This window comes from Eurosta solidaginis, chromosome 4 (assembly GCF_040869045.1).
Source record: "Eurosta solidaginis isolate ZX-2024a chromosome 4, ASM4086904v1, whole genome shotgun sequence".
NCBI lineage: Eukaryota > Metazoa > Arthropoda > Insecta > Diptera > Tephritidae > Eurosta > Eurosta solidaginis.
This window is the reverse complement of record NC_090322.1, coordinates 119833747-119858717: the sequence shown is the minus strand read 5'-3', so window position 1 is coordinate 119858717 and position 24971 is coordinate 119833747. Positions and strand designations below refer to the sequence as shown.

Here is a 24971-nt window from a genome sequence, read left to right as displayed (position 1 = left end):
AAACTTACATACACCACTAAAGTCGTAGGCGAAATCAGAACCAATAAAGATACTCCTGTTTATACACGATACTATCCCTACCCCATGTCGCTTAAAAGCGAAGTTGAATCCCAAATAAACAAAATGCTAGACGACGACATTATTCGACCATCAAGGTCACCTTACAACTCACCCGTTTGGGTGGTAGCGAAAAAGCCTGACTCCCAAGGCAACAAGCAGTATCGAGTCGTTATCGACTATCGCAAGCTTAACGCGATTACTGTAGCAGACCGCTACCCAATACCTCAGATAAATGAAATATTGTCTCAGCTCGGGAAAAATAATTTTTTTTCCGTGTTAGACCTAAAAAGCGGATTTCATCAAATCCCGCTCAAGGAATCCGATATTGAGAAAACGGCTTTCTCAATCAATAATGGCAAGTACGAGTTCACGAGATTGCCATTCGGACTCAAAAATGCCCCGTCAATATTCCAGCGAACCCTAGATGACATTCTTCGTCATCACATCGGCAAACTATGCTACGTCTATATCGATGACATAGTCGTCTTCAGCAACTCTGAAGAAGAGCACGCTCTCCACTTACAGCAAATTTTTAAAACTCTAGAAGACTCTAACATGAAGATCCAACTCGATAAATGCCATTTTTCAAGGACTCTGTAGAGTTCCTAGGATTCATTATTTCCTCAAGAGGAATTACAAAAAACCCCGCAAAGGTTGAAGCAATATCAAAAATACCTTACCCAAAAACCATTAAGCAACTTCGCTCATTCTTAGGCCTTTCCGGCTACTACCGCCGCTTCATTAAAGATTACGCCATGTTGGCTAAACCCCTAACGATACTCTTAAGAGGGGAAGAAGGGCGTATATCTAAAAGCAAATCAGCTAAAATAAATATCGAACTAAATGAAGAAGGAAAAGATGCTTTCAATAAAATAAAAAAATCTCTTATGTCTGACGATGTTATACTCGCATACCCCGACTGCAGCAAAGATTTCCATTTAACAACCGATGCCTCTAATTATGCGATTGGTGCAGTCCTTTCTCAGGATAAAAAACCCATCGCATTCATTTCAAGAACACTCAACAAAACAGAAGAAGCCTATGCTACAAACGAGAAAGAGTTTTTAGCTATAATATGGGCCCTAAACAATTTCAGGAACTATCTTTACGGCTCAGCAAAAGTAAAAATATTTACAGATCATCAACCCCTCACTCAGGCTCTTAGCAATAAAAACAACAACTCTAAAATGAAACGCTGGAAATCCATTTTAGAGGAATATAATCACGAACTCCACTTTAAACCCGGCACAACTAACGTTGTAGCTGACGCCCTTTCAAGAATGCCACCTGAACCAATTAATTATTTATCCTCAACTCAACATAGTGACGAGAGTTCATCGGATAATTTAATTCCTCACGTCGAAATCCCAATAAATGTTTTCAAAAATCAGCTATTTCTGAAAGTAGCTGAAACTTCAACGTACCAATTTAAAATAATATTTCCCACTTACCACAGGCACATCTTAGAGGAACCCGACTATAGCCCAGAAATTTTGATAGACCACCTTAAAAGATACCTCAACCCCTCCGTAGTTAACTGTATTAAAACAGAAGAACGAATTATTGGAAAAATTCAGGAAATATACCCAATCCACTTTAGCAACTATAAGATCAGGTTTACACAACTGCAAGTCCAGGACGTGACAGACGAACAAGAACAGGAAGAAATCATAATCAAAACCCACAAAAGAGCCCACAGAAATTGTCGAGAAAATAAAATTCAAATTCTCGAAAATTTCTACTTCCCATCTATGACTACAAAAATTAAAAGAATAATTCAACAATGTTCAACCTGTAAAGAAAATAAATATGATAGACACCCCAGTAAACCAAAATTAGGAGAAACTCCCATACCTCAATTCCCAGGACAAATTTTGCACATCGACATTTACATGACCGACCGAAACATAGTCCTGACAGCAATAGACAAATTTTCAAAATATGCTCAAACCAAAATACTTAAATCCAGAGCAATAGAACACGTTAAGGAACCTCTCCGTGAAATACTTTTTCAATTTGGCGTACCCGAATATGTCATAATAGATAACGAAACATCCCTGAACTCAGCTTCCATAAGATTTTTAATGGAGGACACTTTAAACATACAAGTTTTCAAAACACCGCCTTATACCAGTTCCGTTAACGGTCAAGTGGAACGATTCCACTCGACCCTCACAGAAATAATGCGTTGTTCCTTTGGATTATTTTAAGACCTGTTGTAAAAGCAGACAACACTATAAATGATATAGAATTCGAAAAAATATTAAGAGGAAAAAAAGAAATTCACGGAATAAAAAAACTTTGCGATAGCTATAAGAAAATAGAAATTTGTAGACAGAATCATTTAGTTGACATAAGTAATAAAACTTGTATGCCTAGGATAATAAGTAGTCTTAATTCAACTTGCACTAAAAGCAACGGCCACCACATTCCCCAAATCGAAGAAATAAAATCCGGTATATTACTCCTTAATGGCTTTAAAGGACAGATATTCACAGACGGCGAGCTTAAGAATATATCAGGAACACAACTTATCAACTTTCATAATTCAACGCTGAAAATTAATAGTCAAACGTACATTAACTATGACATAGTACCATTTCCCGCTATCCCAGCAGTCTTGCAACCTGCACCAATCGAAAAGAATCGAATTGAGTTACTCTCCCTCAAGGCTCTAAAAGAGTTACACATAGAGAATATACACAGAATAAATCTTCTTAAAGTAGCAACTATATCCAACAGCTCACTTTCACTTGGAGCAGTTGTGACTACTTTAATCATCATAATAATTTTTTGCAAATTCTGGAAGAAGTCCAAAAACAAAATAGTAATTTCATCAAATCTTGACATTAACCAGATACCTGCACCAAGCATCACTCTAGGTGAGATCAAAGATTTTTCAAACGAGCAGCCCACATACATAAATTTTAATAACTTACCTTATTTTTGACAACGCTCGGGACGAACGTTTTTAAGAGGGGAAGTGTTAACATGGCATATGTTAACAATTGCTACAACAATAAATGATTAATAAGCAATAATAAATACAGGTAAAGCGGATATGCAACTGTTGTTGCACAATATTTCACATAAAAGCTCAAGAAGCAATGTCAGCAAAATTAGCTTGAATTTATTTAGAGCGGAAGTTCAATACTTTCCCACAAAATTGCCAGACGCGACGTCAGCAAATTAAAGCTCCAATTCATTTAAACAGGAAGCCCAACATGCGCAACTAAAGTTGGCTAGTTCGCGGAATAGCAAAACGCAGCAGCAACGCCAGCGGAGTCGGCCAATTAATTAAGCGTAGTTATAAGTTAATGATTTTTGTAAAGTTAGTTCTACTTTTGATGTGACTCAATAAAGGTCGTAAAGACCCTAAAAATATATTTTTTTGGAATTCTTAATAAAAGAATCCTTAACTTATATATATATATTTTCGCAATTTTAGCCCCATTTTAACAGCGCGAAGCTTCAAGTTTCACCGAATGCTTACGTATATAGTATATATTGTTGTGTCAAAAAATCATATAGATCGGTGATATATATAATATATATGATGGTATATATAGTATATATATATTTTTTTTTTTGCGATTTCGGCCCCATTTTAACAGCTAGAAGCTTCAAATTTCACCAAATGCTTACGTGTATAGCATATATTGATGTCTGAAAAAATCATTGAGATTGGGGGTATACATAGTATATATCTCATACAACCGATTGTTCAGATAAGAAACTTTGCGCAATTTCTGCCCCGTTTTATCAGCTAGAAGCTTCAAATTTCATCAAATGCTTACGTGTATAGCATATATTGATGTCTGAAAAAATCATAGAGACCGGTGGTATATATAGTATATATCTCATACAACCGATTGTTGAGATAAGAAACTTTGCGCAATTTCTTCCCCATTTTAACAGCTAGAAGCTTCAAATTTCACCAAATGCTTACGTGTATAGCATATATTGTTGTCTGAAAAAATCATAGAGATCGGTGGTATATATGTTATATACCCCATATAAACTGTATTTTTTTGCCCCTTTTTTACGGCTAGAAGCTTCAAAATTCATCAAATTTCATCAAATAGTTACGTTTACGTCATATATTGTTGAAATACGTGATTCGTAGTCATAGTTTTTACACGCAGACCACAGACCACCCTGAAACTTTGCATCCTCACACAAAGTACCTACCTATTTTTTATTTTATATTTATCTTAAAAATCGTTAAGTATGTAGATCTGTTCATTATATATTTCTTATCTTATACATCCGATTATTCGGAAATTACGAACGGCATAAGATTATTGTTCAGCCCCATTCATGAAAGGTATGAAGGGTTCGGCACAGCCGAAGACAGTCCCGTCCTTACTTGTTTTTCTTTAATTAAGGTCCAAAAATTAAAAAAAAAAATATGTAGCAGTAGCAATTATTGTGAAGAGTGGGTGGAACATTATCACCTTCGCCGAGTGCTTCAATGCTGCCTCCGCTCAAGATGACGAATCTAAGCATTTCTTGAGCAGTGGTTACCTGGTCGTCCTTTTCGTTCTGAAAGATATTTGACCCGGCATTGAAACCTTGCGTGTTTCGCCCAATTTTTGGCAACATTTTAAATTTTTCCTATTCTCTGTTTCATATTTTCGATCGGGTGACAGTCATATACATAGCTTTATGGATCTTTTACGGATCTGTTTAACCTGTGAGCTGGATATGAAAGCATTTCGGGAGACAGCGAAGTCGATCGTGCCAACTCAATTAATATCTGAAATTGCTGTGTAAATGTATTTCCATGAACAATATACATTTTGCCATCGTTAAATGCATGGGAAAAAGCGGTAGATGTTACAGATCTCGAATTTGTATGTCAAGTCAACCGATTTTGTGAATCATGCCTAGGGCAACTCTATTTTGAAAAGGAAAGATGGTTATAAATAATATCAGAACATCGCCACGCGCTTTTTTTTCATGATAGTTAAATATAGTTTTTCAGTTAACCTTACGCAGTTGATCATATACAATTTTAGCTGTGTAGCGGAATTATCCCGTAAAGTATTGGATTATCATAGAATTATATTTAATTTTGAATCAATATTAATTTTTACAGAGTATTAGTCGCAGTCAGAAAAAGTAGCGTGTTGAATTTGTTTACAATACATTTCATTTAATGAAGGTTATTGCAAACAGAACATGTGATGATGGCCCCTCGGACAAATAGGCTGGCGGATAGACCGATGAATGGATAAGCAACGCTAACATACACTTTTTTTTCGATTCGGACTACCGATTTTTTCGGTTGACCTTAGTAGGATGTAAAAAAAATCGCTAGGTGCTACCACCGATCAAGCCGATAGTGGCTACCGAAAAGATCGGATTTTTTTTCGTGAACTTCACAGAATGTGGAGATATGAAACCGGCTTTTAAGTATTTTCTCGATGAGCTAGAGACTTGAATCATCAAACTTAATTCAGAGGCCAATGGCAGTATAAAACGCCGACTAAATCTTCCGCGACCTTATTTACAACATGGACGTCCCAAATGTCGACCATTTTGAACATCCACGTCGATGGCACTACGCTACCGACTGTCCTACACCCCAAAATCTTGGGTGTGACGTTTGATCAGGATCTACATTTTGGTGAGCACGCAGCCGCAATTGTTCCGAGAATTCAGAGCCGTAACAAAATCCTCAAATCCCTCTCTGGCAGTACCTGGGGAAAAGATAAAGAAACGCTCATGACTACATACAAAGCAATTAGCCAGCCGATTACGTGCTACGCGTCACCCATATGGTCGCCAAGCCTAACAATTACCCACTGGAAGAAACTACAGGCCTGCCAAAATACTGCTCTCAGAATCGCCACGGGCTGTCTTCTTATGTCCCCAGAACAGAGAAATGAGATGCTGACCAAACAGTTCCTGTTGAATACCCAGAAACCTGAGCATCCCAACAGACATCTGATTGATGAACCAGCACCGCCTAGGGGCTTAAGGAGTCATCTCCGTAAGCATTTTGAGGAAATACAGCACCTGAGAACCCAGCCGTATGAAGCGAAAAACCACAAGCAGGTCCTTGGCGAACTCCATAAACAGGCGTCGGACCTTTATGCCGGGAGTTGCCCGGTGAATTCAGTACTTAAAGTAAAGTATCCAAAACTCGCGGAAGAGGAACGCATTCTCCCCAGGGAAACGCGTGTCACTCTTGATCAACTTCGTTCTGGATACTGTAACAGGTTAAACTCTTACCTATCCAGAACCAACCCCGACATACAAAATGTACGCCCCGCTTGCAATGTGTCCCCACATGACACCAACCATCTCTTTAATTGTAATGTGGAACCAACGCCTCTAACACCCCTTTCCTTATGGTCCACCCCTGTTGAAACGGCAAGTTTCCTTGGACTCCCGTTAGAGGATATTGATGACAATTTGTGATCGGTCGCCGCTGTTAGGTGGGGCGAAGCATTGCTACAACAACAACAACAACAACAACAGTATAAAACGCATCACAAAAAGTTCCGCTAGGGGGCGCACGGATTGAGATATTAGAAAAATCGCACGGAACGGAGGGATTCACTACTTAGCATTCAAAAGTCTACTTAATGTGCCAGGGATAGAGATACTTACGGATATTTAGAAAATACATTCAGAACAGGGGGAAATTTCCAATTGATTTTTAAATAAATTCTAGTTTGTGCTAGACTAGGAATTATGGAACTAAACAAATTTTCGAATCGTTGCGCTGGGACTGAGATATCTACTGTAACCATTTCTGGGGATTCCGATTATTTTGCACCTTCTGCTAACGTTCGAATCACTGAACTGTCGAATAAATAACTCCAATATCCAGTATTGCAAAATGGTTATTATTTAGACTACTTTGGGAGTAGTATAATTATACTTCAATATCACGTACTTCACAAAAGCGTGTTAAAATTAAAACTGACTAGTAATTCCTCAGCTTGCGCTACTTTTATACTCTCTGTTGCCTCGTCCGCATATTTCTCCTAAGGTCTAGACGTTTCACCTTCTAGAACTGTTGTACCTCCTGCTTGGTAATTTAGCTATATACGTGTATTTTGTAGTTTATGCTTTTATTCTAGCCATATGCGTGTGTATGTCTGAGTAACTACCCTGCAAAAAATCGTGCGATATATCCATAAAGTGAGTGGCTGCGATTGATCTCATTTGTCCACAATGGGGTATAATTGATCCCCTATAGTCCCTTTTGGGATCAGTCAGTTTGAAATTTATGATGCCTATTGGAAAAACAATAAAAAAAACAAACAGCAACGAAATGAATAAAATAAAAAGATTAAATGTGATTCGCTTCCCAAGGCAGTCGGTTCTATGTACCGGAGCGACTCGGGGTTTTTCCCGACCAAGGACTGTCATTTCAGTGTGACCCCATCTAATATGTTTTGTCCCTCCCACAATTGTTATCCTCCCAGCAGCTCCTTGCAGCAGGACTGCTCTATATTCTCTTACTCCGGGAAGGCATCGAACCCAATCCGGGTCCGTCTCCTGACCCCGGTCCTGAGAAATGGTTTTGCTCCATCTGCCGGAAAAGAATCTTTTTAGGACGGTCATACTCTGTTCAGTGTGTCTCGTGCAAGGGATGGTTGCATCGGACAGGTTGTTCTGGGCTTGATCCCAAAACCCGACGTCCACGTAACTTTTATAAATCTTTTGTGGCTCCTTGCTGTTCACGCCCAAGGGCGTCCCGTAGTATACGCCTTAGCGCCCCCCCCCCCCCCCCCCCCACTACCTTCCAGCAGCCTCGCTGCTCCGCAAGCCACAACAAGTACCCGCTGCTGCTCGCGCCCCACGGCACCAACAACTCAAACAGCTGATACCACTCATAACTACTACCTTCGTAGTAGAGTTGGTAGCAATGCTGAGCATCAGCCCCTGCCCCTGTCTTCTCCCCCCCTCTTTTCCGGCAGCAATCGTGAAGGTCAGGGAAACAGACTCTTAGTCCCTACCTCCGTTTGCACCGTCTGCCAGCACAGAATATATAGGTTTGCGACATACGCCCAATGCAGCTCCTGCCTTGGGTGGTTCCACTTTCCCAGATGTTCTGGTCTCCGCGACGGCGATAGTCGATTTCATGAACTGGCACAACATCCGCATTGCTGCGATTCAAGAGGCTAAACTCACAGCAAGATCTACATTGCAGACCTGCTCTGGGTATAACGTCCACAGGAAAGACCGCGAGAGCGGAAATGGAGGCGGTCTCGCTTTTATCATACACCACTCTGTGCAATATTATATATTTGATCCTGGCATCGACCGCAGGGACAATGTCTTAGAACGTCAAGGCCTATCTGTCCGGTCAGGCGATGCAAACCTAGAAATCATCAACATCTACATCCCTCCTGCCACCTGTTGCCCCAGTGGATACCGCCCTAATATCAGGGCCTTACTCACTGCCAACAATCGCATTATCCTAGGTGATTTCAATGCCCATCATGATCTATGGCATTCAAACTTGCGGGCGAACAGTAGGGGTGAGATGTTGGCGGATCAAATAGAAGAAACGACGTTCTGCACAATAAACGGAGACGCCCCCACACGTATGGTAGGAAGCTGTCACAGCTCGCCAGATATCTCTATCGTGAGCGCAGAACTCGTAAACTGCGTCAACTGGCAGCCGATGGTAACATTGGCATCCGACCACCTGCCCATACTTATTTCGCTTGAGCGTACCGCCGACTTCATCGCCACTGAAAAACGCACTTTCATAAACTTCAAAAAAGGAAAGTGGGAAGAATATAAATCCTTTACAGACAGCCGCTTTCCTGCCCTCCCTATCCCGACTGATGCCCGCCAAGGGGAGCGTGCCTTCCGTAAGGTCATTAAATCCGCCTCGGCACATTTCACGTGACCTTATAAGACAGCTTGATCCAGGCGACCCCCAAATAAGGGATATAAACCAACGCATCAGATTGCTTGTGGATGAACACAAGCGGGCGAAATGGGAGGAGCACCTAAGAGGTTGTAACCTCTCTGCCGGTGTGGGTAAACTTTGGCCCACCGTAAAGTCCCTATCGAATCCGACTAAGCACAAAGACAACAACAACAAAGTGTCCATCGCCTTTGGCGACAAAGTGCTGTCGGACGCGAAAAAATGCGCGAGCGCTTCCTGCCGACAATATATAATGCATCCTACGGTCGACAAAGATAGACGGAGAGCCAATAGACACGCACATAAACACAAATTCAGCGCGTCACCAATCACCATCACCGCTAAAGAGGTTGAGGACGCCATTGGTCGTGCTAAACCATCCAAAGCAGTGGGCCCAGACGGCATAGCCATGCCGATGCTTAAAAGCCTAGGGAAAGAGGGTTTCAAATATTTAGCGCATGTCTTCAATCTGTCTCTTTCCACCTTTGTCATACCTGAGAAATGGAAAATGGCCAAGGTGGTCCCGCTACTAAAGCCTGGGAAACCATCTAACATAGGTGAGTCGTATCGTCCGATATCTCTCCTATCGCCAGTGGCAAAGACGCTTGAAGCCATTTTGCTCCCTTATTTCCAAGCAAATTTGCAGCTAGCCCCTCATGCCATTAGCACCCAGATAAATTGAGGTTTAAATCAATACCCCCACCATAGAACAGTACTCGTAGCGCTAGACCTATCAAAAGCTTTCGATACGGTCAACCATGGCTCGTTACTGCAGGACCTGGAAGGGTCTACCCTTCCCCCATGTCTTAAAAGGTGGACCGCAAATTATCTGGGTGGTCGGCAGGCATCGGTGCAATTTAGAAACGAAGCATCAAAACCAAGGAGAATTAAACAAGGGGTGCCACAGGGTGGTGTCCTATCCCCACTTTTGTTTAATTTCTACATATCTAAGCTACCTTCACCACCGGAAGGAGTCACAATCGTTTCCTACGCCGATGACTGCACAATAATGGCCACAGGCCCAGGCCCAAAGATCGATTCCCTATGCAATAAAATAAACGGCTCCCTCCCTGATCTCTCTAGTTTTTTCGCCTCGCGAAACCTTGGCATTATCACCGACTAAATCTTCCGCAACCTTATTTACAACATGGGCGCCCCAAATGTCGACCATTTTGAACATCCACGTCGATGGCACTACGCTACCGACTGTCCTACACCCCAAAATCTTGGGTGTGACGTTTGATCAGGGTCTAAATTTTGGTGAGCACGCAGCCGCAATTGTTCCGAGAATTCAGAGCCGTAACAAAATCCTCAAATCCCTCGCTGGCAGTACTTGGGGAAAAGATAAAGAAACGCTCATGACTACATACAAAGCAATTAGCCAGCCGATTACGTGCTACGCGTCACCCATATGGTCGCCAAGCCTAAAAAACACCCACTGGAAGAAACTACAGGCCTGCCAAAATACTGCTCTCAGAATCGCCACGGGCTGTCTTCTTATGTCCCCAGAACACCATCTGCATAATGAGGCGAGAATACTCCCCATCAGGGAGAGAAATGAGATGCTGACCAAACAGTTCCTGTTGAATACCCAGAAACCTGGGCATCCCAACAGACATCTGATTGATGAACCAGCACCGCCTAGGGGCTTAAGGAGTCATCTCCGTAAGCATTTTGAGGAAATACGGCACCTGAGAACCCAGCCGTATGAAGTGAAAAAACACAAGCAGGTCCTTGGTGAACTCCATAAACAGGCGTCGGACCTTTATGTCGGGAATTGCCCCGTGACAGGTTAAACTCTTACCTATCCAGAATCAACCCCGACATACAAAATGTATGCCCTGCTTGCAATGTGTCCCCACATGACACCAACCATCTCTTTAATTGTAATGTGGAACCAACGCCTCTAACACCCCTTTCCTTATGGTCCACCCCTGTTGAAACGGCAAGTTTCCTTGGACTCCCGTTAGAGAATATTGATGACAATTTGTGATCGGTCGCGGCTATTAGGTGGGGCGAGCATTGCTACAACAACAACAACAACAATGGCAGCCGATGCTTACTTTAGCATCTGACCACCTGCCCATACTCCTTTCTTACAGCGACCTGCTAATTTTGTCACCTTTGCATGTGCCGAAAGGTTTGACTGGTCCTGTGCGGAAACGCCTAAGCAATCTGGTTGATGACCAGCGTCCATAGCATTGATAACATAATCCCACCCTATGGCGTTCCTCTGTTTACAGATTTTGTTGCTTCGCCCCATTGCGATATGATCATTGTACAGCCTATCATGGACCCGATGCAATTTGTTAAAGCTGGATGAATCGCAAGTATGGCTTAACTTCCATTATTTTTTCTTTGCAAGTCAAAAATGTATTTTGCAAATATCTTTACTTTTTTTTTGTAGATAACTAGAAAACATATAGCTCGAATTTCCCTTTTGCTTAAATTGACTTAGGCGAGTTGTATATGTATCGTTTAATAAATCGATATGCTTCAAAATAATTCAATACCGAATACTTTAAAAATGTGAATGATGCAACTTTATTCCATTAAAGAGTGTACATATTACATAATTTGAAATAAATCATCAATTACATCAAACAATGAAGATAATTAGTTGAATTTTGACTAGAACTTAATTAAGATTGAAAAAGTTGTGGGATTTACCTTGACTACAACGTATTGCAATTCAATTAATATAATAATTAATAATCGGTTAATTTTGGGATTATTAAAAAAAGTGAATTACGGAAGTGTGCAGAGCTTTAGCTGAAATTGGCTATTAATCAATGAGCTCTTTAGCGGGTTTTAAGATTAATTAATGTGTTGTAGATTTAAATATAACCCTATATGTATGTATGGATGTAAGTGCTACATTGTAGTTATAATAATGCGTTTATTTGTGTGTTTTGTTGTAATAATGGTGAGTTTTTGTGTTTTTTTGTGTGACCGACTACTTTACATATGTACGCTTCTATATATTTGTTATATTAATATTACATTTTATTTTATATATGTAATTGTAATGCATGCATTATAAAAATACTTTATTCCATAAACTTAATTAAATGTTGGATGAGGGATATAGTATATGTATGTATGTGAGTTGCCTTTTAATTTGCATTCGACCCTCTCTTGATACGTCGCAGTAAAAGCCAAGTAGCCGGGATGTATGCCTATGCATGTGCGACATAATCCTTTCATTTCTAACATTGCCAGTTTACGTCATTTTTGTTTCGACCTACTATCTAGTTGATTTTTGTGATTTTTTCTACTTTTTATGTTAAAGGTTATTGTATTTTTTTATATTTGCATTACATATTGGGGATTGATTGCTTGGCGTTGATCTTAACACCTTGTAGTTAATTAGAAATAGATCTGATTTCGTCTGCTGACGTCGCATGTACTGGTTAATATATATATATATATATATATATATATATATATATATATATATATGTATATTTGTTTAGTAACCCTTAAGGCGATCTTCTAGTGGCGGCTTGTACACTTTGGGTGCATTCGCTCTCGCTGTACGCATCCGCTCCGCTGCTTTTGCTAAGCGCTTTTTACGTTCTTCCGGCGTCTCACTGGCACGCCGTAGTCGCTGTCTGGCGGCATTTTTCATCAGTCTTAGGGTTCTTTGTACTTCATTTTCATTCTGACGTCGTATACGATTCGCTTCCGCATTTTTCGCAAGGCGAATCCTGTATTCTTCTTCAGTTTCTTTGGCTCGTTTCTCGCGCATCCGGGATGCGTTTCGCGCTAATCTTCGCTGACGTGCCTCTATTGATTCGTTACTTCGCCGGCGTGCTGCTTTTTGAGCTCGAGTTGAGGGCGGTGTACTTAGCTGAAGTGGTAAAGGAAGCGGCTGGTTTTGTGGCGTCTGCTGTTGTGCAGTAGTTGACGAACTGTTGGTTGCTTGTGGTTGCTGCGATGACGACGATGACGATTGTTGTGATTGAGGCTGTTGAAATGTATTTTCTAAGTTAAGAGCGGCAACAGGTGCAACGGCGTTTGTCGGTGTACTCCCACTTGCTGCTGCTACTGCTGCACTGGTATAATTATTATAGTCGATTAAGCCCCTGTTACTAGGGTAAAGGTGGTGCATTGGATTTTCATAGTTGAGGTATTCCGGCTTTATGAAAAATGGATCGCGTGCGGTAAGCGGTGTTGATGGCGAATTGAGGAAATATAATCGGCTGTGGTCAGTAGTGATGCTGCTTCCTCCGCCTCCCACTCCAGTGGACATCTGGGGTTGCTTCACGACTGTCTTACCAATCGTACAGTTCGTCGTCAGGTTGGAAAAACTCCGAAAAGCCGCTGTGTGTATATATTTTCTGCGCTTATTTTTTTTTTTTTTTTTTACAACACAAATATCTTTATTTTGCAACACAATTTTAGAAAATTAATGGGTAAACAACAAAAGCGACATAACTAATCAATATGGAAAAAACTTCCACTGCTCACTGGAAGTGCTCAATGGAAATTAATGCGTAAACGTCCCCCGCTTCCAACGCCGAAGGCATTTTTCAGAGCTACCAGACTTTTAATAATTCCCAAGATACCACATACCCTACAAGACCACTGACTATCATCTGATTGTCAGCAATGTCAACCTAACGATCAGCGCCTCATACAAACTTTCTATCACAAACTTAAGGGGACTTGCGCAAATGTGCTGTAAACAACTGTGTACGTGTGAGTTTTTGTCTTCTTATACACTAACATGGCCTACTGATTAAGTATATAGCCGTACTGCTCACTCTCATGCCTTTTCCTGGATCAGTGCTGACACTCTAACTATCAAAAAGTGTCATAAATGATAGTTTACTGTAGATATCAGGTTTGACTGTTATACTATCATAAATGACCATTGTTATATTCCGCCAAAAATGAAACAATGCTTTTTGCTTTTTATTTACTTTATTTCATTACGTTTTTAAGTTTGTACGTGATAAAAGCATACATGTTTCTTATTTGTTTAAAATAAATAGTTTTATAAGAATTCGAGTTCAAAATGTTCAATTTAAATTCAGAAAATAACAAAACAACAGAAGAGCGCTTTCCTCATGCGGAAACACATTTAAAAATGAATCACCACTAACCACTATTATTTTTCGCGTATCAATTTTTTGAGTGCGCCCCATACATTCCGACAGCTTTTGGTATTTTTTAATATTATTTTAGATTTTTTTTCTTTTAGCATGGAGCTTTGAAATGCTCTCTTTTTCATTTTTTAGACTTATTTTTTATATGGTTTTCGTCGGTTGAAAATGGCGGAATTTAAAAAATAACAAAACAACCGTGATAATCATTTGATTGCCATATGACAGTCAGTAGTGACAACATGATTAAATCGGATAATCTGTTCTCGCATACATAAAATTCCGTTGAGAATTATGTATCTGTCTCACATGCATTATGGTATCTGTATAATGTATGAAATTAAGCTCATTTCATTTGACCATCGCAAGAAGGGAAATACATTCATTCCGGACTCATAAATGGGCTCATAAGGAGAGTAAATGATCCGAATTAGGACTGCTTTCTGACTTTTTGGTAAATTGGTAAGTGTGTACGACAGCATGACACTCTCAGACGGAAAACAATTTTGAGTCGTGCAAAAGATATTAACGAAAAACCAAAAAATGTTCCCAGCTCTCTCCGAAATCTATTCTTCGTTGGCGGCCTTCGGATGGGCTTCTAAAAAATTACCCTGGCCGGTCCACCAATGGGGTGGGATCAAAACTAAATCCGTGCATAATCCCTTTGTACACAAAATTTTTTCCTGTGTACAGCAATGATTTCCGTTTTCGTAATTGCAATTCTGTGTCCAAAACGCGTCTTTTGACACCTCTCCTGATATTTTTGGAAGTGTATTAAGAAAGTCATGTTCTCGTATAGAATTACATCTAAATTGTCGACTAAAATTTTTCGGCAAATATCATATACATATGTAATACTCCTATTATATTGCTGATGCATGCTAGGTACACTCACAAGCGTTATACTGTTTTTACGCAGACGGCTTATTGAATAATAAAGGCAGTTTTCTACATTAAGACGCTTATTGAGCTCAATCTTCCCTACAAATTTCGAATCTACAATTATTTCATTAGTAGCTAATCGAATGCCTAATGAAGTCAAAAGCACAATGCAACTCTGTTGGGAGCGTTCAGTTTCTTAGTTTTTGGTGTGTTCAGTGCTTAAAAATGTCATTTCTCAAAGTAAGGCAAAGTGCACACCAGGCTACGCGTCATAGACGCTGCAGGCGAAATTTGTATGCATTGATGCCGAACACATGTATTTGAATGGAGAGCTGCATGAAAGCGACAAAGCATGAAATTTTCTTGTAGCTAAGCGTACAGCAATGTTGGTCGCTGAGAGTAGGTATGCTGGAAAAAAAGGAAGAACAAGATGTTTGTTTACATTTTTTTGTATGCAAATTTGTGTAATTAGTTAAAAAATGTTACTTCAGTTAATAAAAGTGCGTGAAAGGTATATTACCAAAGCGAAAAAGAGTATTAAACACCACAACAGCTTGGTTAGACATTGTTGAAGCGTTTAAAAGGCTAAAAAGTGTTGGAAACTAGAAATCACCCTTTTCTCTAGTCCGCGGTGGTTTAAAATTGCCTTTCATAATTTACAAAGGCACGGGGATGCAAAAACGTTTAATACCTACTTTCCTTTGGTTTCGGGGACGGATATAGCTGAAGAAATTAAATTTTTTATTTTTTTCAATAATTGTTTGCTTTTTGTAGCGACGCTCGAAAGTGCAGATCTTGAGGCGTAGAGAAATAGCTATATGAAATATCTTGTACGCCTCGTGTGCACCTTGCCTAAATGTCATTGTCTGCATGGTGGAACGATACAAGGTGGCCGCATCGAACAGCTGATTATAACCTTTTTTCTTATTTGATTTGATACATCAACTTCCGGCGCAGTACAATTTTGACATTTGTCCCATTGTACAGGTCTACAAGTAGGATATGTAGCAGCACGCACATACACAGCCACGCTCACCTGATAAAATGCTTGTTCTTGTTCGTTTTTTTTTGTGGATGCTATTTGGCACTGTTGTACTTCTTAGGACTAAAAAAAGTTTAGTACCTGCTATCGAAAACTGCTTAAAATTTTTTTTCTTATATTACAAAGAAATATACTTATTTACTCTCAAACGAGCACTTAATTACATCTCTCTTTAATAACCATATATTTTGGACAATTTTAATTAACAAATTGTGATACTTTATTACCGGGGACAATTGCTAAAATACGACCAAAACCGTCGGGGGAGGTATTAATAGACGCGTTTTGGCCTCGCTTCCAATAATTCGAATACTATTTCTCTTCGGACTATTGACAACAGGACAAAACGCGTCTATTCATTTTTCTTTCCGCTTTTTTGAACAGGTTATTGCAGTCGAGCTCGGTTTCAATCTGTTTTTCGCGGAGAACTTTTGAACCGGTAGAAAAACTTAACTCACGTGTTTGTATCCTTAATACTGAAATAACTACGCGTCCGAAGACACCCCAGTTGAAGACTTTTTTATAATTTTCTGAAGGACCCATATGGGTGCACTTAAAATTTCCTACTAAATTCGTTCAAAAAAATTTACCATCACAGCAACCCATATCTGATATTCCGATCCCTTTTTTGCTTCCCTGTGTCGCTTTCGACGAAGCAACCCCGGTAATTTTGACACTTCGTTCAGTGTCAAAACTCATGTTCCACGCAGGTTCCACTGGGTTCCACGCTAGTTTGACACTGACCGAAGTGCCAAACTGCCGTGTGTTAGAAAGGGAAAGAAATTGTTTCCCTCTCATACATATCATACTTGTAAACCTGTACAATGATTTGTCCATCGAATTTACAAAAACAGAGTACATGGAATTCTTATTTATGTATGTAGGTATTCATACTAATCGAGCAACTACTTCTGTGTGAAAGCAAAACATTTACGATTTCATTAGAAGGTGAAATGAGATCATTAAGTTTCTGTGTGAAAACAGTATTAGAGTACCGATATATTGCCGTTTAAATGTTTTTGTTTTCGTATTCAATAATCGAATGTACCTAAATTAAAATTTTTTCTTGTTGTCACACTTATGCTGCTACAATCACAAAAATTTGATTGAATTGAATTGCTGCGCATAAAATTATTACTACTAAATTTCAATACGCATTATACTCAGATGTAACTGAGATATGTGTCGATGTTTCACCTCAACACTAATTCTATGTATCGCCTCTAAAAATGGTGTGTATCTACTATTCATCGCAATGGATTCAGCTATATGTTATACACTATGGCCACCAGAGGTTTGTGTCTCCGATTTTAGGTACACCCTGTTCTGTAGCTACTTATTTAACCGCTGCCGCTAGATGGGTCTCATAAGCATTATCTAAGCGAGGATAGGCGTTTTTTACGCGCAAACGTAAACGCGGTGACAGAATTACATATTTCATATAGATGCGTTTAACACAAGCTTATGCATTCCAATAACATCGCCACAATCAACCAAGATGTTGCGTTTGTAAATATGAAGGAACTTCAGACTTGGCAATTGAAGTTTATTACGCCTTGCCCATTCACATACAAAATTTCGCGAAGCACTGTTGTAAACATTCTCCCTATACAACAAAAATACTTGCTAACATATTTTGTGTCGTATTCGATTGTTATATTGCAGTTTTTAATTGTGCAAAATGTTAGAAAATTTACCAACCAGTGGGAAAAATAATTTCACTTGCAAATTTTGCCAACACCCTTAGCCGAAGCAAATGTCAAATTTTTCTTATGATTTGCTTGGAACAAAATTGGGGAGTTGGCTACTTTTCAATATCAGATGGCGCTAGTGTCGCTCATTCTACCATTCTCCATAAAAATACATGCAATCTACTCATAATGCATAAGCATGTGTTAAACTCATCTATATGAAAAACTGCTTATGTGTCGCTGTAAACGTATACCATTGTAAAAAAAACACGGCTAAGTTTTTGTGGCATTACCGTCTACAACCTTGTGTTGGTCTAGTTGTCAAACACATCAAAATCTGACAACTGATTACTAGCAGTTGTCTCAGGGAATTTTGCAGTTGTTTGTAGTGTTGGAAAACTATCGATAGTCAGACCTATCGATAGTTTGAGATTGACTATCGAATAAACTATCGATAGTTTCGATAGTTTTCTTAAGTTGATTATGCGAAGTTCATGTATGAATATAGCAAAAATTATAAAGTTGATTTCTGAAATAATATTGCTAATAAACACTTATTGTTAATTTTATGTATGTTTTTGTTTTAAAAACTATTTTGAGAAGGGTAAATATACATTGTGGTTTTCAACGTACCTACATACATATGTATCTACATTTCATTTACTTCGTATATGTACATTACATACATACATATGTCTGTATGTATTTTTAAATAAACGCTTAACTTCTATTTAGGGAGTTCACAATATGTTCTAAAGTGTTGTATCGTTGTATTTAAAAACGCTTTTATCAGCATTGTTGTTTGCTGTAAAAAATTTTAATAGCAACGAAAGCCAGCTGTACGGCGATATTCAAGTTATGTACAATAAACAACAATGCTGATAAAAGCGGTTTTAAACTATACAATGATATAATACTTTAAAATACCTTGTGAACATCCCAATTATTTTGATTTGTATTTCAAGAAAGCCAATGGTTTTTATTGAAAAAAACTATTTTATCCATATTTTTAGGCTTTAGTCTGTTTCGCCGTTCGGAACTTACAACTCCGCATTTGCTGAATGTGCGTTCTGATTCTGTCGAAGTTGCCGGAATACAGAGATATTTCAAAGCAACCGTCTTCATAGTTATAAAATCATCTTTTTGAAGTCTTAAGAAGCATAGCAGATGAGTTTGCGTTCAGGATTGAGATGAAAGCCTTTTTCTTGAAAGGAGGATCCAGCAGTGTTGAAATTTTAGTTGCGGTTCTCTTCTCGTATGGAAAGAGACGTTCTACAACCCCTCTTTTAAACTTTTACACAAATGTAAAGCGGTAACGTTATCTGGTTAGGCAAGGTGCACACGAGGCTACGCGCCATAGACGCGTATAAGATATTTCATATAGCTACAATTTCTGTACGCCTCAAGATCTGCACACGAAGCTACTTTCGAGCGTCGATACAAAAAGCAAACAATTATTGAAAAAAATTAAAAATTTCATGTTCAAACAGAAAAATAAATTGAAGCTATTTCGGTTTAAATTGAGTGGTGTTCATACAACTCTATTTAGCTTACACAATAGTAATTTGATAGCTGGTTGGCTCATCTCTACAGTAACAACATATCTTTGTTGAGACTGTCAAAATGTGCGTGTTGGTATTAGGTGAATGGAATGGAATGAAAACCTAAAACTTTGAAATTTTTGTGTGTTGTAAGAAAATGTGTTCAATGTTTTGGTTTCATTTTGATTTTGCCATCTTCTTTTGACAATCCCTACTCCAGTGAAATGAAAGACATAAAATCAGCTGATGAGATGAGCCAACCATATAGTTCAGCCATGCGTAACTGACGTTTAAATATACTCAACAAACACACTTTACAATGTTACATTTGCAGTTTGAAACAATTATTACACAATTATTTTTAAATTGGCAATTTATTATATGACAAATTGCATAATAAATTGCCCAAATAGTATAAATTGCCAATTTGGTGTACGTTTGAACCTAGTATAAATTTCTTTAGCTATATCCGTCCCCGAAACCAAAGGTAAATAGGTATTAAACGTTGTTTGCATCCCCGTGCCTTTGTAAATTATGAAAGGCAATTTTAAACCACCGCGGACTAGAGAAAAGGGTGATTTCTAGTTTCCAACACTTTTTAGCCTTTTATACGCTTCAACAATGTCTAACCAAGCTGTTGTGGTATTTAATACTCTTTTTCGCTTTGGTAATATACCTTTCACGCACTTTTATTAACTAAAGTAAAATTTTTTAACTAATTACACAAATTTCCATACAAAAAAAAATGTAAAGAAACATCTTGTTCTTCCTTTTTTTCAAGCGTACGTTCGCTCAGCGACCAACATTGCTGTACGCTTAGACGGCCCATACATGACACAAAAGCCATGCGCAAATATAAAACGACGGAATTTGTGCAAATGAAAATTTTGACATACACGGCTTAAAAACACTGCGCAATATTCATTTTTAATGTAGCGCAACAAATGAAACATGTGTTTTAATTGTATCAAAAAGGCACTAATTGTATAAAAAAAACACTATTTATTTTCCACAGTGCTGGTAATTCACAGTATAAGTCGAAAAACTCGCACCAGAAGCGTTTATTTTCCATTGTATTTCTAATATATATATTTTAGTTGCAAGACCAGCTCAACTCATTGCAGCACTGCGCAATATTCATTTTTCAACTAGCGCAACAAATGAAACATGTGTTCTAATTGTATAAAAAATTAGTATGTATTATTGAATTTGTGTGAATTCCTGTTACAAGCTAGAGATGGTCCTTACGCCTTCGATATTAACATTATTAAGCAACAATTACTGATGTTATATTATCAGAAACCACAGGTAAACTGTGTAACATTCAACACACACGAAGAAAAAAGCATGTGCAATATTTGCAGACATGCGTAAATATCAGAATCGTTTTGATTTTAGCGCAGTTCTCTGCGCAAATAGCGCAACCAGTGCACACACCGGGCAAATCTTTATGCAAATTGGTAATTGGCACAAGGATACTTGAGCCGTGTAATTGGCGTATTAGCTACACGAAAGTTTCATGCTTTGTCGGTTTCATGCAGCTGACGCCTCGTATGCAGCTCTCCATTCAAATACATGTGTTCGCCATCAAAGCGTACAAATTTCACCTGCAGCGTCTATGACGCGTAGCCTCGTATACACCTTGCCTTAGGGTAAAAATAGCGATTTTTAGTTTTTTAAACGGCAAAAAAAAATAAAACATATATACCTATTTTAGTTTCCATTTCGCAAAGATTTCGGTAAAGCCCATTGACCAAAGGAATTATAAGCGATATTGTTAGCCCGTTTAGCGTAACCATTTCTTCCGGTTCAGGTGCTTTTTTTTTTGCCATTAAAACCAATGAAATGGCATCTATTGTTTCCAATATTCGTTTCATCATCATGTATGAGCTATTCCAGCATGTTGCAACTTCTTGTATAAGTTTCAGAGGGGTCTCGGTATTTTGAGCCTTCTTAAACAGTTCAGTTGCATTTGAACTTTTTTTAAAGAATGTGACAATCATTTTACACTTTTGTAGCAGAAGAACCAGATGTATGTTGTCTTTGTCTTGCAATAGACTATTTTGTACTACCAAGTTCAAAGAGTGGGCCAAACATGGAAGATTCTTCTATTTCAAAATTTCGCACGCCTTATCAGTAACAATGTATGTAACCTTATCCAAAATATCATAGTCAATAAAAATATCATGCAAAGATTTGGCAATGTTGTCAGCGTTGTGATTAGTGGGTTCAAGTAATGGCATAGTTGATAGTACTGCCGTTCCCATACTAAAGTCTGGATCAATAAATTGACACGTTACTGTTATGTAACTTTCCGTGGCGGCCGAAGTCCAGCAATCCGTTGTTATAGCGAGATACTCAACAGCTGAGAGCAAATCACGCAGCTTTGACCGGCATTGCTCATACATATTTTGTATATGTACGTTTTTTAAAGTGGTTTTGCTCGGTAACACATTCTGCGGATCTAGTATTTTTGTAAAGGCTCTAAATCCTTCATCATTAACAATACTAAAAGACTGCAAGTCAACTCCAATTAGTCTAGTCAAAACCTTATCATTTCTTTTTTCCGCGATGATGTAGGATCATATTCTGCACCTCTTTTGAAATGCGAGTCTATTGAACGCATTGATGATAGGATGATACTGGAGCCGCTTGAGCAACGATCATTTTCATTTTCTATGTTGGGATACATTCTCTTCAAAGGGTCATGCAAATTGGACGTGTTGCCACTTGTCCTATACTCTTTTTGGCATATAAGACATTTAGCCAACTTCTTGTCGGTAGACTTTTTAAAATATTTCCACACCTTTAAGATAAAAGTTTTAACATCTTCATGCAAACGTTAGGAATTATAAATATTTACCAAAGATAGCCCCTTAATCCTCCCATTTCCGCCAGCTTCGTCAGTGGCTTCAACTTCGGCCGAATCGGCACTTGTAACAGGGAACTATTTTCTACAATAATGGTGTTGTGTTAAAATAAAACTGAAGCGCAAGATTTGTATGCTTTATTTAACTTACCTTCGTTGGTTCTAATTACAAATTTATCCATTTTTTCGTGTTTTAAAAAAATTTAGGCATGGTAACGAAAAACTATCGATGGTTTTCCCAAACTATTATTGGATTAAACGGTTTGAAATTAATTTAAAAAAAATTTATAATCAGCAATTTTATACACATTTATAGAAAATACAAGGTTTCCACGAAGGATTACACTGAAAAACTTATTGACCTTATGAACGCGACATCCCGTAGTTAAACGAGGCAATCCGCAGTTCCGATTCAGCCAAAATAAGTGAAATTATGCGAACATGAGTCCCATCCAGGTAGTAGTGCAGTTTATGGTACCCACCGAAATTTGGGCCAAAAAGACGCGTATTTACGTCTAGATTAAGAATCCGAAAGCGGAAGTTAAACTTTTTCACCCGTTTAAAAGTTATTCTCTTTTGATACCTCACTCGAAAAAAAGGCCCGAATTTCGATGGGTACCATAACCTGCACAATTACCTCCATCGATACTTCCCACTACTCCTGGGAATCCTGTTTTAGAGTAAAGTGCGATTTTTGAAGCGCTTTGCTCCTCCGCAGCCATTTGGATTTTAATCCAGTTCGCACAAATATGCTCCTCAATAATATTAAAAAACCTCTTTAAAAACTGTAGATGTTATCAAGTCCAACACTTAAATCATTTCCACAGCATTTTTGATAGCTGCCGTCAGCAAGAAATTGGAATGCAGTGCATAATTTTAAAATAGGGGTACAGCCGTCCCTCGAACGCGTTTGCAGAAATGGTCCTTCATTTTGTTTAGTAAGGAGCAAAATGCTTCCTTATTTAACCGAAAATAACTTACAAATCAGGAAATCACTTCATTATAAGCTCATCATTTGCCACTTAAACGTTTTCTTATTTGGTGCTTGGTAGTTCCAAGGGATTGGAGTGGCCACGCGAATTTTTTCCGTGTTCGCTAATATCCATTTTGCTACTAAAGGCGGTGACATAATGACATTTTTCATATATATGCGTTTAACACAAACTTATGCATTCCAATAACATCACCACAATCAACCAAGAACTTCAGACTTGGCAATTGAAGTTTATTACGCCTTGCCCATTCACATACAAAATTTCGCGAAGCACTGTTGTAAACATTCTCCCTATACAACAAAAATACTTGATCAGCCCAATTCTAAACGAAAATTCCGTGCGAGTTTTCTCCCTTCTCCCATTCCTCGTATTCTAAATAAAAATTCCTTGTGAGTTTTTTCACTTCTCCCTTTCCTCCTATTCTGAACAATGTTCGAAAAAGCGGAAACCGGTTATGGGAGAAAAGTAGGTATTATGAATGTGAGGGAGAGGGAGATTTCTCTGCCATTTCATAGGAGTTTTTTCACTTGTTAAATTAAAGGGAATGCATCAAAATAGTTAAAGGAAATTGGTTATTTTAAGAAAGAACACTTATTTGTACAAATTTGTGCTAAAAGATGTATTTATATTCTACCACAATATTCTCATTGTTAATACAACAACAACTACAACCACAATATTCTTTATTTTAAGTCGAAAAGTATATCATAAGCAACGGTAGAGCTCTTGGTATACAAATTTGATGCAGCCATCCAGAAATTGCGCAAGGATTTTTTAATAAGGCTTAAATAGATTTTGGCATATGATGAAGGATGAATTCAACTCAACTTGGCCGCCAGAAAATTGCTTTGCTGAATGAAAGCAGGCAACTCCGGCAGATTTGTGTTATGCGACCGTCTTCTTCTTATGTTCCGCTGTTGATGTTGCTGTGGCACCAATTCATTACTCATTTCAGTGAATACCACATGAAATGCAATAAATACTGTGCAATGTTTATATTTTATTTCTTAATTTCCAACAAATTTGCAACAATAATTAAACTTTTCAATTTTTTAAACAAAATAAGAAATGTGCAACGAAATTTCAATTGACAAAACAGCTGACTTCGAAAATTCGAAATTCCTATTCCCCAATTATTGTTCTCCCTAGGAGAACAGAATTGGAGGATTTTTTCCGCGGGAATAAAAAAATCCGCGAGAACAAAATTCCGCGAGAATATTTAGAATTGGTCTGGATAACATATTTTGTGTCGTATTCGATTGCTATTGCAGTTTTTAATTGTGAAAAATGTTAGAAAATTTACCAACCAGTGGGAAAAATAATTTCACTTGCAAAGTGTGCCAACACCCTTAGCCGAAGCAAATGACAAATTCTTCTTCTTATGATTTGCTTGGAACAAAATTGGGGAGTTGGCTACTTTTCAATATCAGATGGCGCTAGTATCGATCATTCTACTCATAATGCATAAGCTTGTGTTAAACGCATCTATAAGAAAAATGTCATTGCGTCACGGCCTTAATAATAAAATCACTTTTGCAAATGCTTTAAATTCCGCCACAAATTGATAGGCTGTTCATTTATGTGCCAAATCATCACTTTTTTAGGTTGGCAACATCAATTCAACTTCAACTGAAATAAGTTGTAATTTGTAATACCAAACAGGAGTTGAGTTGTTTTAATTACAATCCAACTAAGTTGAGTTGTAAATCGTAATAGGGGCATACAATTATAGAGAAGCCGCAGTTTGTGTCATATCACTGTGATAGTAGGTAGCATTAACGGCGATATTTACAGAACGGGTTTATTCTTCATTGGCATATCATATTACCCCCCGACGTCCTCTCCGTTGCACTTCAGAATACTGCAGTTAAACTCTAA

The 24971-nt window shown here is 38.4% G+C and overlaps 2 protein-coding genes across 2 annotated transcripts in view; both read right to left on the bottom strand.

The window, feature by feature from the left end:
* Positions 1-24971, bottom strand: part of LOC137250226 (diphthine methyltransferase) — a 154037-nt gene that overhangs the window by 106965 nt on the left and 22101 nt on the right. The window lies entirely within an intron of this gene.
* On the bottom strand, positions 11480-13435 carry LOC137248151 (uncharacterized protein C05D11.13). Its single transcript, XM_067779015.1, has one exon. It carries the CDS (start codon positions 13215-13217, stop codon positions 12435-12437), a length of 783 nt encoding a protein of 260 aa, XP_067635116.1. The 5' UTR covers positions 13218-13435; the 3' UTR covers positions 11480-12434.

Coding starts and splice junctions, on each gene's coding strand:
- LOC137248151 (XM_067779015.1), bottom strand. CDS start 13,217: ATGTCCACTGGAGTGGGAGGCGGAGGAAGCAGCATCACTACTGACCAC.